Source organism: Rhinichthys klamathensis, unplaced genomic scaffold (genome assembly GCF_029890125.1).
Source record: "Rhinichthys klamathensis goyatoka isolate OS25496 unplaced genomic scaffold, OSU_Roscu_1.1 h1tg000068l_1, whole genome shotgun sequence".
Taxonomy (NCBI): Eukaryota; Metazoa; Chordata; class Actinopteri; order Cypriniformes; family Leuciscidae; genus Rhinichthys; species Rhinichthys klamathensis.
Genome location: NW_026606611.1, coordinates 2940520 through 2957262, shown reverse-complemented (window position 1 = coordinate 2957262; position 16743 = coordinate 2940520). Strand labels below are relative to the sequence as shown.

Here is a 16743-nt window from a genome sequence, read left to right as displayed (position 1 = left end):
CAATGCAGTCAGAAGCGCTGTCTTCATTGACAGGAAGTTAAGCTCGCCGACTGCAAAGGCTCAAAGGGAGCACTGCGCAGGGCAGTTAAGACCACTGCGAGGTCCCAAGAGGGTACGAGAGGAGGGCGAGGAGGATTCAGTCTCCTCGCTCCTCTCAGGAACCTGACGATCAGGTCGTGCTTCCCCACAGACTTACCTTCTATTGGGTCATGATGTGCGGCAATGGCGGAGACATAGACCTTGAGGGTGGAGGGAGACAGCCTTCGCTCCAACCCTTCTTGAGAAAGGAAAGCACGACACTGATCGAACATCTCCAGGGGTCTTCTCGGTGAGAAGAGCACCAGTTGACGAAGAGGTTCCACTTCAACGCATAGACGTGTCTCGTGGACGACGCTCTAGCGGAAGTGATGGTAGCCACCACCGCTGGTGGTAGGGTACTAAAAAAACCTGCCTCGTCCCGTCCAGGAGCCATACGTGGAGGTTCCAAAGATCGGGACGAGGGTGCCATAGGGTGCCCCGTCCCTGAGAGAGGAGGTCCTTCCTCAGGGGAATTGGCCAAGGAGGTGCTGTCACGAGGAGTATGAGTTCGGAGAACCAGGTCCGGGTGGGCCAGTACGGCGCGACCAGAATGACCTGCTCCTCGTCCTCCCTGACCTTGCGCAGGGTCTGAGCAAGGCGGCTCACTGGGGGAACGCATATTTGCGGCCCCGCGGCCAGCTGTGCGCCAGTGCATCCGTGCCGAGCGTGCCCTCGGTCAGGGAATAAAACAGGGCGCAATGGGTCGAGTCGTGAGAGGCAACAGATCTATCTGTGTGTCCCCGAACTGGTCCCAAATCAGCTGAACCGACTGGGGATGGAGTCGCCATTCTCCAGGGAGGGGCTGAAACCATGAGAGCTCGTCTGCACAGTTCAGGGCTACAGGAATATAAACGGCACGAAGCGACCTCAGATGCTTCTGACTCCATAAGAGGAGGTGGCGGGCGAGTTGCGACATACGGCGGGAGCGCAGACCACCTTGACGGTTGATGTACGCTACAGTTGCTGTATTGTCTGATCGGACTAGTACATGCTGGCCCCTGAGCACGGCTCGGAAGCGGCGCAGGGCGGGCTGTACAGCCAGCAACTCGAGGCAATTGACGTGCCATAGGCGGTGGGGTCCTGTCCAGGAGCCCGCGGCAGCACGTCCATTGCACATGGCACCCCAGCCCGTGGTAGAGGCATCTGTTGTTACAACAATATGCCGGGAAGCTCGTTCCAGGGGCACTCCGGCCCGTAGAAAACTGAGGTTCGACCACGGAGTGAAGGTCTGACGGCAGGTCGGAGTAACTGGTACTCGGAGAGTGCTGTGTTGCCATGCCCACCTCGGGACTCGGTCACGAAGCCAAAGCTGAAGCGGTCTCATATGAAGCAATCCGAGCGGTGTTGCCACGGCTGCAGATGCCATATGCCCCAGGAGCCTCTGAAAAAGTTTCAGTGGAACCGCATTCTTGCCCTCGAACTGTCTCAGGCAAGTCAGCAGTGACTGCGCGCATTCGCTCGTAAGCTGCGCGAACATAGCGACCGATGCGATCTCCATACCGAGAAAAGAGATCCTCTGCACGGGGCAAAGTTTGCTCTTCTCTCAGTTGACCCGAAGGCCCAGACGGGCTACATGGCAGAGCACCAAGTCCCTGTGTTCGCAAAGCTGATCTCGAGAGTGAGCTAGTAACAGCCAGTCGTCGAGATAATTCAGAATGCGAACCCCGTGTTCCCGGAGGGGAACAAGGGCTGCCTCGACGACCTTCGTGAAGACGCGAGGAGACAGGGCTAGCCCGAATGGGAGAACTGCGTACTGATATGCCTGCCCTTCGAAAGCAAACCGCAGGAACGGTCTGTGTCGAGGGAGGATAGAGACATGAAAGTAGGCGTCCTTCAGGTCGATCGCTGCAAACCAATCCTGGTGCCGCACACATTCGAAAACGCGTTTGGCGGTGAGCATCTTGAACGGCAGCCTGTGAAGGGAGCGGTTCAGAACGCGCAGGTCCAGGATTGGCCGTAACCCACCGGTTTTCTTCGGGACAATGAAGTACGGGCTGTAGAAGCCGGTCCTCATTTCGGCTGGAGGGACAGTCTCGATCGCACCCTTCGCCAGCAGGGTAGCAACCTCCGCTCTCATGATAGGGGCCTTGCCACCGACCATAGTGGAGCGGACTCCCCTGAAGCGGGGAGGAGACCGCGCGAACTGAATCGCGTAGCCGAGCCTGATCATTCGCGCGACCCAGCAGGACAGGTTGGGAAGCTCTAGCCAGGCTCCCAAGGACTGTACCAGCGGGGTCATGCGAACCACAGACTTCCCGTCGGTGGAGCAGCGAGGCGGCATGGCTGACCCAGACGTGTACGGCATAGCGGCCCAGTGTGGGGGTACAGCCATAGACCGCGTCCTGACAGAGGAGACTATGGAAGGAGGAACGTTCCACGGGGGTCTGCTCTGCCAGGGGTCTGGCGACAGAGGAGGATGAGAGCGGCACGGTCCGGGGACGGCGCGCACTGTCATCCGGCTCTGGGACAGAGTAGGACGAGGGGTGCACGGCCCGGGGGCGGCGCACCGTGTCGTCCGAGAACTCTGTGTGCTCAGAGACGGGAGAGTCAGTTCTTTCTGGAATAAGGATTCTTCCCTGGCCCTCCACCAGGGAAAGGAGTGGCCCTGCTACCAGCTCCTGGAAAGAACTGAGTCCCATCTCTGAGCAGCCCATCTCAAGAGTGCCGCTTAACCCGGCGTATAGCGGGGGGCAGGGCTGGAGAGGGCTGTGGCGTCCCCCTGCGGCTTCCAGAGCCAGCCCGGGTGAACGGGCAGGGTGGGAGCCGCAGGAGGGCGCCTTTGGCGGTGGGCAGACCGAGGGATCTGCTCGGACGGCGGGGCCGTCGGGGCAGAATAAGCCTCAGTCTGCTCGTGGGCGGTTGAGAACTGTTGGGCAAAGCCCTCAACCGCACCGCCGAAGAGGCCGACGTGGGATATGGGGGTGTCAAGCAGAAGGGTCCGCCCGACATCCTGCACATCAGACAGGTTCAGCCACAGAATGGTGGACATCACCTGACCCAGGGAGCGTACGGCCACTTTCGTCGCTCGGAGAGCAAGGTCAGTGACGGCGCGTAGCTCATTGAAGAGCCCTGGGTCAGTCCCGCCCTCGTGCATGTCCGTGAGCCTCTGGGTCTGGTAGACCAGCAGAATGGCCATGGCATGCAGTGAGGCGGCTGCCTGTCCTGTAGCGCTATAGGAATTCGCCACAAGTGTAGACGAAAAACTACAGGCTTTGGACGGGTGCTTAGGATCGCGCCGAGAGGAAGCACTCTGAGGACACAGCAGCATCGCAACAGAGCGTTCAACCGGGGGGACCCCAGTGTGTACCCATGGGCAGCGGCCCCGTCAAGGGAAGGAAGGGGCGGAGGAGATCAACGAGGGATTGCTGGAAGACATGGGGGTCTTCGAGGATTTCGAGATCTCCTGATGCACATCCGGGAAGAAAGGCATTGGAGTGGACGCCGACAGGAGTCAGCAGCCACACCCAAAACCAATCGTCCAGCAGCGAGCGCTCGGACAGGGTGAAAGGTTCCACTCTAGTCCGATGCTCGCAGCGGCCCGGGAAAGCATGGCCCTCATCTCAGGATCTGACTCGACAAATGCCATTTGCACACCCGAAAGTGGCAGCACTGTCGAATCTTCACTTCCTGAAGATTCTAGCCCGCCCTGTGATATGCGATGGACAACAGATCCGATTCTGGAGCGTCAAGGGAAACCCGCGGGGCATCCGAAAATAGACCCGGGGAATCCCCTGAACACTGCGGGGTTGCGTCACTGAAGAGGGGGGCGTGGTCCACGGACAAACAGTCTGCGGATTTGTTCCACACTCACACCCTCAGGTCACCAGCCGAAGTAGCACCTCGCGTGGAGAGTGTTAGATCGGGGTGTGGATGAGGGGACTCTCTCTCTAACGAGATCATTGAGTCTCGACCGTAATGACGTGATGGTCACGTTCCCGCGGGGAGAACGTGAGTCATCCACAAACGCTGCTCTAGCGTGATCAAGCCCAAGCACGCAGAGCAGAGAATGTGCCCATCAAAATCGGAAATGAGTCGACCGCAACCAGCAGAGATGGGGGACTCGAGTCATATGACTTGACTCGAGTCGCAAATTTAAGGACTTGAGACTTGCTTGACTAAATTTAGAAAATGACTCGACTTGACTGACTTGAAATCCAATGACTTGAGACTTGACTTGACTTGAACTGTATGACTCGAGAATGACTTGATATACATTTATCATCGCAACATCAATTGATGAACAAAATGAAAGCAACGGAACCATTGACGCCAGTCATCAGATTCTGCGCGATTGCGTGACACTGCACAAGCCCAGAAAAAACATACATCGCGGTGAGCGCGCTAAATACAAAAACATCTCCCAGCATCGTTTCTTTTTGGATATACAGTAAACACTAGAAATTGACTATATTCATACAAGAAGATTTGCTGTACGCATAATAACTGGCAAGGGATATCGGACGACCATCACAACCTCAGTCGAACTTCATTCACCACGTCTAAAAGTAAGCTATCTTGTTTAACCTGTTTGTTATAGTTAATTTGACTATCTTTAAATCTAGAGAGAATATTGGTCAAAACAGCATGCCTCTTTATACACAATTATGTTTTCAAATGTAGCTTTGTTGTCAATATTCAAATGATAATTAATTATGTCATATGTTTTGTATAACATTTGCCACATTTCTTTTTAAATCATGCTTTAAAGCCAAATATGTCGTTCTTTCCAATGACAAAAAACAACATAGAAAACTGTTAATGTTTCGTCGTGTTTTATATTTCTCTTAAAGCAGGGTTAGATGTTATCAGGGGTTAAATCTATTAGATGTTATCAAAATGCCAGCAGAATTAATATTGCACCCAAAATTCAAAATGTGGTGGAAAAAAATGCCCTAGTATGAGTTATTTTCATAATTATAACATATGATATTAAAAAAATATTTCCAAATATTGACGCGATTGCAAATGTGATAATGATTTTATAAAACAGTTCAGTAAACAAAGAGTGAATATTGTCATGTGACATTTAGACATAGCCTAATATTCCAAATATTCTCTGTTTTTGCTCGATTTCTCCAATGACAATAGTTCCAAACAAGCCACAGAAAGAGTTATGCGTATTGTGATTCAGTGACCTAGTTCCAGAACGAATCTGCCGTTTTGAACATAAGTTAAATGAATGCTTCTATGACTCGTACATTAATACGGTAATTTGGCGCCACCTATTGGCGGTTTTAACTTCATAATTAAAAATATATAACTTGTATAAGGGGATGCCAGTTTGAAGAATGCCTTTGGTCGCATAGGAACTATACTTGAATTGTGAATTGTTTAATACCTTTTAATGGTCTTCTGCAATGTTTGAGGCATATTTATTTTTTCATGCTTTAATGTTGGCCTAATTTCAGTTACATTTAGATTTTTATTGTAGTAACCACTAAGCTATATGTGGAAATGCATATATATATATATATATATAAAAAAAAAAATTTTTTGCAAATAAAACCATAGTCCACAGCTTCTGTAGTTTTGACTTATTTTAATATATAAATTCAGTGAAATCGTCAAACGTTTGTATGACTTGCCAGTGACTTGTGACCCAAGCTACGACTTGACTTGACTTGTTTGACATAAGGCAGTGACTTGACTTGACTTGCCTTTATAAAAAATTGACTTGGACTTGCTTGAGACTCGAAGGTTAAGACTTGAGACTTGCTTGTGACTTGCACATGTGTGACTTACTCCCACCTCTGGCAACCAGAAATGCACGGGCGAGCCGTCTTTAAAAAGACGTGCCGCGTGCGAGCTCTTTTATGAGAGGAGAAAAAAACTCCGCGATGTTGAAGCGAGCAGGGAGAAACACACTCATTGGCAGATCACTGCACAGATCAGCAGGCAATGTGAACTCGCTGCAGATCGCCGTCACACCAACACCGGAGAGAGTGGCTCGTCTCGTAGAGTGAAGTCAGAAATGGCTGTGGAGTGAAGAGATACTCTTGGCTCTGAAGCGAAAACATGCCTATTTGCTGGAGCGTTCTCCTTAAATACCCACGAGGTGAGGCGGAGTTACGCTAGGCAAATTCCGCAGACCCATGGCATTTCTTTGCCATTGGCTCGTTTTTGTATACTCGAAGTCGATAGGCTTTCTAAGCGAAACCCCATTCGTCGTCATCCGACGGAACTCGGAGTGACAACGAAAGGGAACTCCCATTTTTCCTCACAGCCCATTCTTATTTTGGACTAATTTTTTTAAGAACATTTTTAGATCTCATTTGTGCCTACTTTTATTTCTCCTAAGGAATTTAAGGAGATACATCTGATATCTTAAAAAGAGCAACCTCTAAGCAATAAAATAATCCTAGTGAGTCTTGAAAGAGATTGCAGCAAGACAATAAAGAGATGTTCTACGTTTCTTCTACCACATTCTCAGTTTTGACTCCTTTGTCACTCCAATATTTCTCATGTCTCATTTGTGTCTATTTTTATTTCTCCAAAGGAATTTTTTAGGAGAAACTTCTGTTGTCCATCAATGCTGTTGATACTAAAATGAGAGATATGAGAATCACAACCAAGTCTCGTGAGCTTAGGAAAAGCAACCACTGAGCAATACATTTTTCCTCTGGGTAAAGATTAGGTTAGGATTACATTTTCGGACAGGAATGTTGTTCCAGGATCAACAAAATATGTTGTCCCAGGAATGCATATAACTGCATATAACCTGTCAAAATTAGGACATGCGCTCTGAGGCATTACACATATGGCCGCCAAGTGAACTGACTTTCCTTGAAAGGGACTTTGTTTCAATGTGCGGAAGAGTGAAAGAGATTTGAGAGCTGCAATTTATGGGATGATTATCAATAAATGATTTAACTTTCAAACAATATCTTAAAAGACTTGAAATATAGCACATTGGTCATATGGACTACTTTTATGTTTTTCTTTTTTGTCAGTTTTGAAACTTGACGGCCCTAATTTATATTGAATTTCCTGCTAAATATTTCCTTTTGTAAAAATCATCCAGGCCTGGAATAGCATTATGGCAAGTAAATGATGACAAAATGTCATGTTTAGTTGAATACTCAAGTTCTGATGGGTTGCAAAATTATTACATTCAGTGTTATTACAGGATGAAATCAGACCTAACGCAAAGTCTACTACTGAAAATGATGATACACGCAAAAAGACAAAATTATCCTTTTAGGTGATTGTTTTGACGTGAGGGCTTACGCTGAATGCCAATGAAGAGGTAAGCGCCCACAAAAGAGAAGATGACCACAGAGATTGGCAATGCACAGTCTGACACCACCTCCCTGACTTTAGCATGCAGGAATGTGCTGGAAAGAAACCATAAATTAAAATAAAATGCAAAAACACTCAGATCAGAATTTCGAGTTAGTGTGGCCATATAAAAAAGGGGGATTCCTCATTCTAGTAATAATAACCATAATTACATTTTTATGTGAATCTGAGTCATTTTGTATTTTGTTTAGCTTAAATCAAGCACAGGTTAGAACAGATGACCAAGTATTAGCAGCTAATGACAATTACAGTTAACCATCCTATAATTACCTTCTCTTGATGAGGAACAGGACATAGCCCAGCCACATTGTTCCCAGCATCAGCAGTAGGCAGAGAATTGGGAGCTCCCTGGTGCCCAGAACCATTGTTGCAGGCAGTGAGCCTCCGTTCTCTGTTCCGTTCACTGTCTGATGAAGCATTACACCCAGACGACGCAGATCCTCTGTGCTTACATTGACAAGTATAGGGCCATGGTAATATTTATGAAATACTGAGAGAAAAGAGAGATACAGTGGTAAGAAAGAGAATAGGTTAAATAGAAACGAGTGAGCGAATAAATAATATATATATATATATATATATATATATATCTTCTTATTCAGATGTAAAACATATAGTGCACCCAAAAAAATGACAAATCTTTCTCAATTTATTGACCCTCATGGTGTTCCAAAAGCATATGATTTGCATTCTGCAAATGCAAAAAGAGATTTTAGGCAGAATGTTCATGCTGCTCTTTTCCATTCAATGAAATTGAAAGAGGACTGGGGCTCTCAAGCTAAAAAAAAAGTACATTATGATTAATACCTAGCTTGTTACATATACATGCAACATTTCAGCCATAATTAAATTATACGTTAACTAGATTATGTTTATTACTTGTCTAGCGATGTGTATTTATGCTTAAATTTACAGGGATTGGACAATAAAATTGAAACATTGGCCAATATAGTGCTATACGATTCATACCTATATGCGCAGCCTGGTGGCCAATCTTCACTGATTGCTCATTTCATCAGTAAGAGAAGAGTGTGAAGGTTGAATTAGCAGAGCAATAGGACAGCTGTAGCCTACATAAAATAGTACAATTCACACAACATAAAGGGAGACAGAGCAGAGTTCAAATTGTTCGTGCGTCCCTCTCTGGCTCATCTGTGACCAGGACAGCAAGTCTTTGTGGTGTATGGAGAGCTATGGTATCCTGGGTAATATCGCCATGCCACCACACAGGACGGACCACATCCAACAAGAGTATCTGCTGATGCAAGAGGAAGCTGTCTGGAAGGGATGTCCGGGTATTAACCCGGATTGTATCCTAAAAAAACATAAAACCACAGCTGCCCAAAACACTGCAGAATTAAATGCACATCTTGAATCTTGACTCTCCTGTTTCTACCAAAACGATTCGTCTGGAGCTCCACAGAGTCAATATTCATAGTCTGGCTGCTAGAGCCAAACTTTGTACACTTGTACCAATGCCAAATGTCGATTTCAAATGGTGCCAACAGAGGAAATCTTGGGCTGTGGACAAAGTGAAACATGTATTGTTCTCTGATGAGTCCATCTTCACTGTCTTTTCCACATCCGGGAGAGTTACAGTTTGGAGAAACCCCAAAGAGGCTTTACACCTGACTGTTGCTGCTCAGAGTGAAGCACGAGGTGGATCAGTGATGGTTTGGGCTGCAATATCATTGCCTTCCCTACTGTGCTTGATTCACTGCCAAGAACTACAGAACCATTGTGGAAGACCATGTGCACCTAATGGTTCAAACATTGTACCCTGAAGGGGGTGCCGTGTATCAGCATGATAATGCAACAATACACACAGCAAGACTAGTGACAGAGGGGTTTGATGAACATGAAAGTGAAGCTGAAGCTGAACATCTCCCATTTTGGGCATTTAACAGCCTCAGTCTCCATTCACTTTCATTGAGTGTAACATAAAATCATTTCTTAGAAATGTGTCAATGTTTTTTTCACCAAAACTGATTAGTTACCAACATTCTTTAAAATATATTATTTTGTGTTGCATGGAATGAAGTATGTTGTACAGGTTTGGAACATCAAGAGGGGAGGAAATTATCTTTTTAGGGTAAACTATCCCATTAAACCATATCACATAGAAATATCATCAATAATGTTCCTAAAATACATCAAATAAATTCCCTGTTAAATCCACATTAATTATTTATTTCTAAGATAGTAAAAGCGGTGACACTGCTCTGGTATGGATATGAGTTCCAGCTATGTTCAGAGCTCTGAACTTACTGTTTACGGTGCCTTTCAAGGCGTCGCCCACAAAGGCAATGGAGATGAACAAAGCTATCACTTCTTCTGTGGAACTGAGAGGACACATAGGACACAGTGAACAACTGATCTTCCCTTTTATCAAAACAACAGAGCACAAACCTAGACATAACAAAACCGGGGCACGCCATGAACGGAGATTACCACACACATGACAGGAGAGCACAGATTTATGATGTTTATGCTACAGAGAGAGGCCACAGCAGAAGTGTCTGAGTTATATCAGAATGTAGCGTCTCCCTGAAGAGATTTTATACATCAGTGAAAGAAATCTAGATTGGTACATTTTCTCAAGAAAATAAGTGAGATGCTTGTTTGTGTAAAATTCTCCACTACAATACTAGGTGGTTAGCAGGGTTGATATAGTGTTATGAGTTGTTGTTACTAGCTGGTTGAATACTGCTGGTTGGTACTAGCATTCTTCACTCTATAAAATTCTGAATCTGTCCCTCAGTTTGGGACTTTCCCCATCCACCAGGCTAAAAAATCGTAAATCTGATTGTGTAGACATGCTAAAGACATATGTTATTGCTGGTTAGTATGACACAGGAACTTAAATGTATTAATTTGGCTCAACAAAACTTTTGTTTTTTTCAACAAAAAAAATTAACTTGTATCATTCTTATTGTACCAACCTAAACTAATTGTGAGGAAAATATTTACATTGTACAAACAATTTTTTTAGTGAAGTTTCATTAACCATTATATGCAATGTGTAAAATGAACAAATGAGAAGAAAATGTCTATTTGTCTACCTACCTACGTATTGTTTGTCACATGGACAAGATAATAGGTAAAGCACATTGGTAGAAGCGCATGTAACAAATTGTTTAATCTTATATGTAAGGTTCGTTATGCTACTGCGAAAGGAAGAACATATTCTACGGATGTCTCTACATGCCGCGCACTTAAGACAGGGAAAGAAACCAGTCTCCTTGTTTATACGTCCATCAGGACAAAATGCTAACAAAAATGTTTTTGAATGGAGGATTGTTGTGATATGTATATATAATCATGTAGACTATTGATGTAAATATTTGTATATGGGATAAAATCAGATTCCGGTATGTTACACGGTAATAAGTGTTTAAATGACTGCAGGTGTACGCTTGGTAACACATGACACTGATGAAGGGTTGAACTCTTGCACTTTTTTTGCAATTTTGCACTTTATTTGTGGCCTCTGGACAATAAAATCTTGTGGGTTTTTGGCCTATATTCGTGTGCAGATCTCTTTTTTCTTATTACTGAATAAGAGGTAAAATATTTTTTGAGTGTACTTCTCAGGTCGTAAAATGCAGAATTCTGTATAAATAAAGGGGGGGGGGGGATCACATCACATCACTGGTAAATATACACATGGTACTACTGCACTGACCGTTTAAAGAGCTTCATAAACAGGCTGACATTGAAGATGCCTCCTAGTATGAGGAACAAACTGTTCCAGAGGCCAATGCAGGCGTAAAATGCGGGAAAGTCTAGGTCATAGTCATCACAGATGCCTCTGATCACTGCAGTGTACAAACAAAAGAGAGAAAACAACTGAATAGGGCTCTGAGAGAGACCTTAGCTTCTTTTCTTTATAAGAGACATGCAGTACCACTGATGAAGATGGCTAGAGGTGCTGTGGTGAGAGGGATGACCAGCGGAGACCCAGAACAAAGAGAGTAAATCACTCCTCCAATGCTCTGACCAATTATAGTCTTCTGTACATCTGCAGAAAGGCAAATAAACCACCAGGAACACACAAACACAAAACTGTCAAAATATCCTTTCTAATCAAGCTGGATTTGGAACATGGTAGCTGATGTCCAGCTGATCAGCCATCTAGGCCAGATAGGACCAGCTAATGTCCAGAAATGTCTTAGTCATATACTTTTGACTACAGACCTATCTCTCCTCGCGTGCTCTCATCATTCAGAGAGCCAAACGCAATCGCTGGCAGCAGGATGGCAATGTAGAGGAAGATGGCCGTGGTGGTGTATTTCAGCAAAGATCTGTCAGAGCCCAGAATACCTGGAGAGAAACCACACAGCAACAGACACCTCAGCCTGAGCAACAGAGATTTCTGTTATTTTTAGTAAAAGTGAAGTCAAGCAGGGACTTGAGGGAAACTGAGACTCACCATCTGTGAAGTCGGACAGGTACAGTGGAAGCCTGCGGCACAAGTCCTCATAAATGCCATGACCTGCTCTGAGGAAATCTTTTACCTGGGTACAAAAGGAGATTTGGAGGAGAAAAAAATATGCTTTAATGCATTATAGCAGAACTCATAGAATCTTAAATGCTTAAAAAACAAAACCATGAAAATAAGTGTTATGTCCTGTAGACTTATGTGAGATTTACATGAATCTCTCCTGAATTTTATGGAAAGTTTTATGGAAAGTTGTAAAATCCTTGAATATATCTGTTATCAAAATGGTAAATGTCTCTTATTATGCAGTAGGAAAATAAATAAAATTTCTGAGCAGTTCAAAAATACAATATAAACAGTAATATTGTGAAATATTATTACAATTCAAACCAACTGTTAAAATGAATACATTTTAAAATGTAATGTATTCCTGTGATTTAAAAGCTGAATTTTCAACACCATTACTCCAGTCTTCAGTGTCACATGATCCTTCATAAATCATTATAATATGATGATTTGCTTCTCAAGACATGTTGCTTATGATCATTAATGTTGAAAACAGTTATGCTGCTTGAAAATGTAGTGGAAACCAAGACGCGTTTTTTTCTGAATTCTTTGATGAATTGAAAGTTCAAATGTCCAGCTTTTATTTGAAAATACAAATCTTTTGTAAAATTATAAATGTCTGTAGTCTGTACTATTATTTTCGATCGGTTTATTGCATCCTTACTGAATAAAAAAGTATGAATATCTTTAAAACAATCTTATACTGACCCCAAACGTTTAAACAGTAGTGTATTTTTAAAAAGTGTTATTAATTATGTCAGGTATACCCTATAGGGACAAAATATCTCCACAAAGATGGCAATCCTTGTCCTTGTGGAGACATGTTTGGTCCCTATGAGGAAAACAGCTATCATACTAAGTGATGTTTTTTGAAAATGTAACAATTCAGAAAGTTTTGTAATGGGTAGGTTTAGGGAATAGAATATACAGAATGTACAGTATGGACATACAGCAGGTGCTTACATCAGTGCTTACATCGGTGTGGAGAAGTTTTTATTTGGTCAAGGTTTAGCATAATGTGAGGGTGGACTGTACGTGTGAGGAGTGCACTTAATGACCCACACAGAGAAAACTGAACATTAAGTTAGCAGGCAGACTGAGCAGATAATTGGTTGTTGAAGCCATTTACATGCACCTGAGCCTCTCAGATTCAGACCTTGAGTGGTTTGTTGCTGTGTGGGTCGGTCTCTTCCTCCACCGAGGGCTTCTGGATGGCAGCGGAGAGCTGCTGCCTTTGAATCACCAGCTCTTGCTTGAAGTCCTCCTGGGTCTTAGTTTCCAGGAGTTTCTGTCTTAATGAGATGTCTGAGAACAAGGTGGCAAAAGTACGACCGAGCTCTATGGCAGTCTTTGTACTTTTCTGCAGGGTAAGAAAGAGGACAAATCTAAAGAATCTTAAATAGGGTAAAAACTTACACAGTTTGAAACAACTGCAAATTAGGAGACAACAGTTATAATTTAAATCTGTGTTTTTGCCACTTTAGGAAGATGAAAGGAACGCCTTACTGTTTGAGGCGGTGCCACGATGAGGATAACATAGCGGACCTCACAGCAGTTAACACCCCAGTTCTGTGGCCGCTCCAGACGGGTAATGCAAACACATCGTCTCTGAAGAGTCTTCACGTTACAGCTGAATATAGAAGGCCACACACTTTTTATTAGCCATATATTTAAAGTGCCCCTATTATGCTTTTTTGGATATTACCTTTCATGCAATTTGTTATATAGCCGTTTGTGAATGTAAAAGGTCTGTAAAGATTAAAGTGCACAATAAATGGAGTTGCCTCCCAAAAGAAAGAACCGATTCTGAACTACCTCAAACGAGTCGTCAGTAATTCCATTCTTACTTCCTGCTCTAAACTATGTAGGTTTGTAATACATTTGCATAATGCCAGTGTAAGGATCCTTTAACGGGACTGCTATTTTCCTCCTGGTCGGCAGGTGGCGCTTCTCACCTGACTCCTGCTGAACACTACTTCTCATTATGCCTGATCTATCACACCTGTGTCTTGCCCTATTTAAGTGTGTTTGTGCCATGCTTTATTGTTCAGTCTTGAGCCTATGTTACCAGTTGCAAGCCAGCCTGTTAATGTTTAAGTTTATATCGTTGGACCCTTGTGTCTGTTTTTCTTTTTACTGTTTCTTGGTAGCCCGGCTTCCTTTGTTTTGTTGTACTTTTTATCAGTAAAGTTTGTCTTTCATTGAAGATCTACGACTCCTTGCTTTTTGACCACCTCTGCTCTTGGATTCATCCATTGGGGAGTTAGCTCAATCTGTTAATTCAGTGACTTAGAGAACAAGAGACCCGGGTTCTATCCCCACCTTGAACAGCCTCGTTACAGCCAGCCTATTGTCTGCCTGTGAACAGCATCTACTCTGACCCTAAAACACTGTAGTTGTAGCTGAGGACTGTAAGAGTTTGGTTTGTGTTGTTGACATGTCAAGAAGACGCGGTTTCAATGCTGTGAAAGCAAATCCACTTTGCAGCACTTCGAAGTGATGAGGACTCGAGCTGCAACTGATACGGTAAAACCGACACCATAGTTACTGTTTGTATGAAGTTGTGTATGAAGTGCTGAGGAAGATCTAGAGCTGAAATTCAGATATGGTAATGGGTGTTTGGTTTCCAACCCACTGTAAACAGTAGACCAATCACTACAGACTGGGCCATCTGACCAATCAGAGCAGAGTAGGGTTGCGGAAAGGTGGGGTTTTAGAGAGACCGAATCCTTTATCAAACTGTCTCGGACACCGTGAGAAAATAGATGATGCTGCAATGTATATTATGAGACACTGTTTTGACCTTGGGTTCATGTAAACCTATTGTAGGAGACCAAAAACAAAAATAGTAACAAATAAGGAATACTGTGTTAAGTAAATATTTTGTGTGCATCTCAGTTGCAATTGCTTACTATAAATAGGATACATAAACTGTAGCATATACAAAACAGCATTATATTGGCCACGAGTCAGATCATCTAATAAAAAGAAAAATTAGAAAAATAAAAATGCATTTAAAAAGTAAAATACTAAATTCAATCAATACTAAATTTTACACGTTCAGCTAAATGTTTGATTGCACCCCATAATTAATAAATTTCACTGCATTATTTAAAATTATTCAATTATTAATAAATGAATTGGATTATGAAAATTTTAAAGTGCAAAGTACAATGATTTTGTAATTTAAATGGCTTTGCAATATAAGCATTAGAAAGAATAGAACAAGTATGTAAATGTATTAATACTGCAATAAACATTCAAGGCTATAGGCTTAAAAAGTAGTGCAGGGTTCTTGATCTGAAAAAATATGTTAGATATTTAAAGTATACTTTCAAAATTGGCATCAGCCACTGATTATAAAAAATTACTGGTGGACCACTAGTTATGTTTATGTTTAAAAAGGTTGAAGAAAAAAAAGAAAGAAATATATATATATATATATATATATATATAAAGTGCATATTTATTAATATTAAAGTGCTACATACAGCACACAGAGCCAGGACTGCTGGTAGCGAACTCCAGTGGCTGTCGCTGTCACACCCTGAATGGTCTCGGTCAAAAGGTGAACTTGAAAAGACACAGAAAGAGAGAGAACTGTAAAACCCATTCCCTGTTTTTAAAGACAGTGGGTCTTCCATTAACCATATTCTCAGAGGGGCTGCCCTGGATTTCTGGATTGCTAGACTAGACAACCTGTGGCATTTGGGGAGAGCAGCCCGCTGCTCACCATTGGCATCCTGTTCTCCAGCATCTGTGAACAGAGCACTCATGACCTCGTCCGCATTGCAGCTGCCCGGCCCGTCCTTGGCCACATGGTTCAGCATTCTGCGCAGTACTTCATCCAGGGAGGCTGCCTTCTCATCCAGTAGGATGCTGGCCTGAGCCAAGAACCCATCTAGATCCCGGTGAGCTCTCACCTCCTCCTGGAAATTCATCAGCTTCACATGCTGAAACAGGAAAGAACAATTCATAAGGTCATCACAAATCATCCTTTAGATCCGGTTCTCTTTAATCAGTCAGTTAAACCAATCAACAAAGCATTTGCATTATATTTACGCATTTGACAAAGCTTTTTATTCAAAGCAAACCCATGACATTGAAGCACAGTAGTGCATTTGTATGTTAGTAACAATTAAAACAACTGTTTTATTTGAATATATTTTAAAATGTAATTTAGTCCTGTGATTACTCCAGTCTTCGATGTCAAATGATTCTTCAAAAATCATTCTAATATGCTGGTTTGGATCAAAATATGATCAAGAGACTTTCAAAAACATAAAAAAAATTTTTTCTAAAATTGGTGTACATTTAGTCAATTCTACCTCATAACTTCAGATCATAAAAAAGAGAAAAATGCACTCATGTGCTTCAAATTGAACCATGAGGCTTCCTAGCCATAAACATATCAATTAAACAACAGATTTTAATTATAAAAAAGCTTTAGTAAGAATGGCTTACTCTTCTGGATGTATGTAGAAGGCCAAATCCTGAAACGTCGGTATCTATTCATAGGCAGAAAGGAGAGGAAGAGAAGAAAAGAAATGATAAATTGTTAAAACCCTTGTGCTGTTACATGGATGTATGAGTATGAAGGACATACCACTGAGCCAGGCCTCCCAGAAGAAATGTTTTCCTTCATTATCTTGAAGCCCTGAACCCTTTGTATTATGTCTCCCTGGTTATAAATAGTCAAAGAGTCTCCAAGTCTGCAGCACAGACACATCAGAAGTGCATTGTGGTCCCTGAACCCTGACACCGCAGTCACTTAGGAATAAGACCTGGCACAGCCTGCTTCCCCAACACATCAGCCAAAATATGAAAACAATACTGATTGTTTTTAAGGCGGAAAGTGA

At 43.2% G+C, this 16743-nt stretch overlaps 1 protein-coding gene across 1 annotated transcript in view; it reads right to left on the bottom strand.

Annotated features, from left to right (window-relative positions):
* LOC130084803 (solute carrier family 4 member 11-like) overlaps positions 1–16447 on the bottom strand; it is a 33080-nt gene extending 16633 nt beyond the window's left edge. Inside the window, exons 1-12 of the mRNA XM_056250284.1 lie at positions 16349–16447; positions 15618–15837; positions 15376–15457; positions 13391–13514; positions 13041–13244; positions 11810–11894; positions 11575–11700; positions 11285–11398; positions 11063–11195; positions 9646–9719; positions 7648–7867; positions 7306–7412 (exon numbers count right to left, since the gene is read on the bottom strand). Of these exons, the coding sequence (XP_056106259.1) occupies positions 7306–7412; positions 7648–7867; positions 9646–9719; positions 11063–11195; positions 11285–11398; positions 11575–11700; positions 11810–11894; positions 13041–13244; positions 13391–13514; positions 15376–15457; positions 15618–15825 (1477 nt within the window). The 5' untranslated portion in view covers positions 15826–15837; positions 16349–16447. The remainder of the gene's footprint in view (positions 1–7305; positions 7413–7647; positions 7868–9645; positions 9720–11062; positions 11196–11284; positions 11399–11574; positions 11701–11809; positions 11895–13040; positions 13245–13390; positions 13515–15375; positions 15458–15617; positions 15838–16348) is intronic.
* Between the last annotated feature and the right edge of the window lie 296 nt (positions 16448–16743).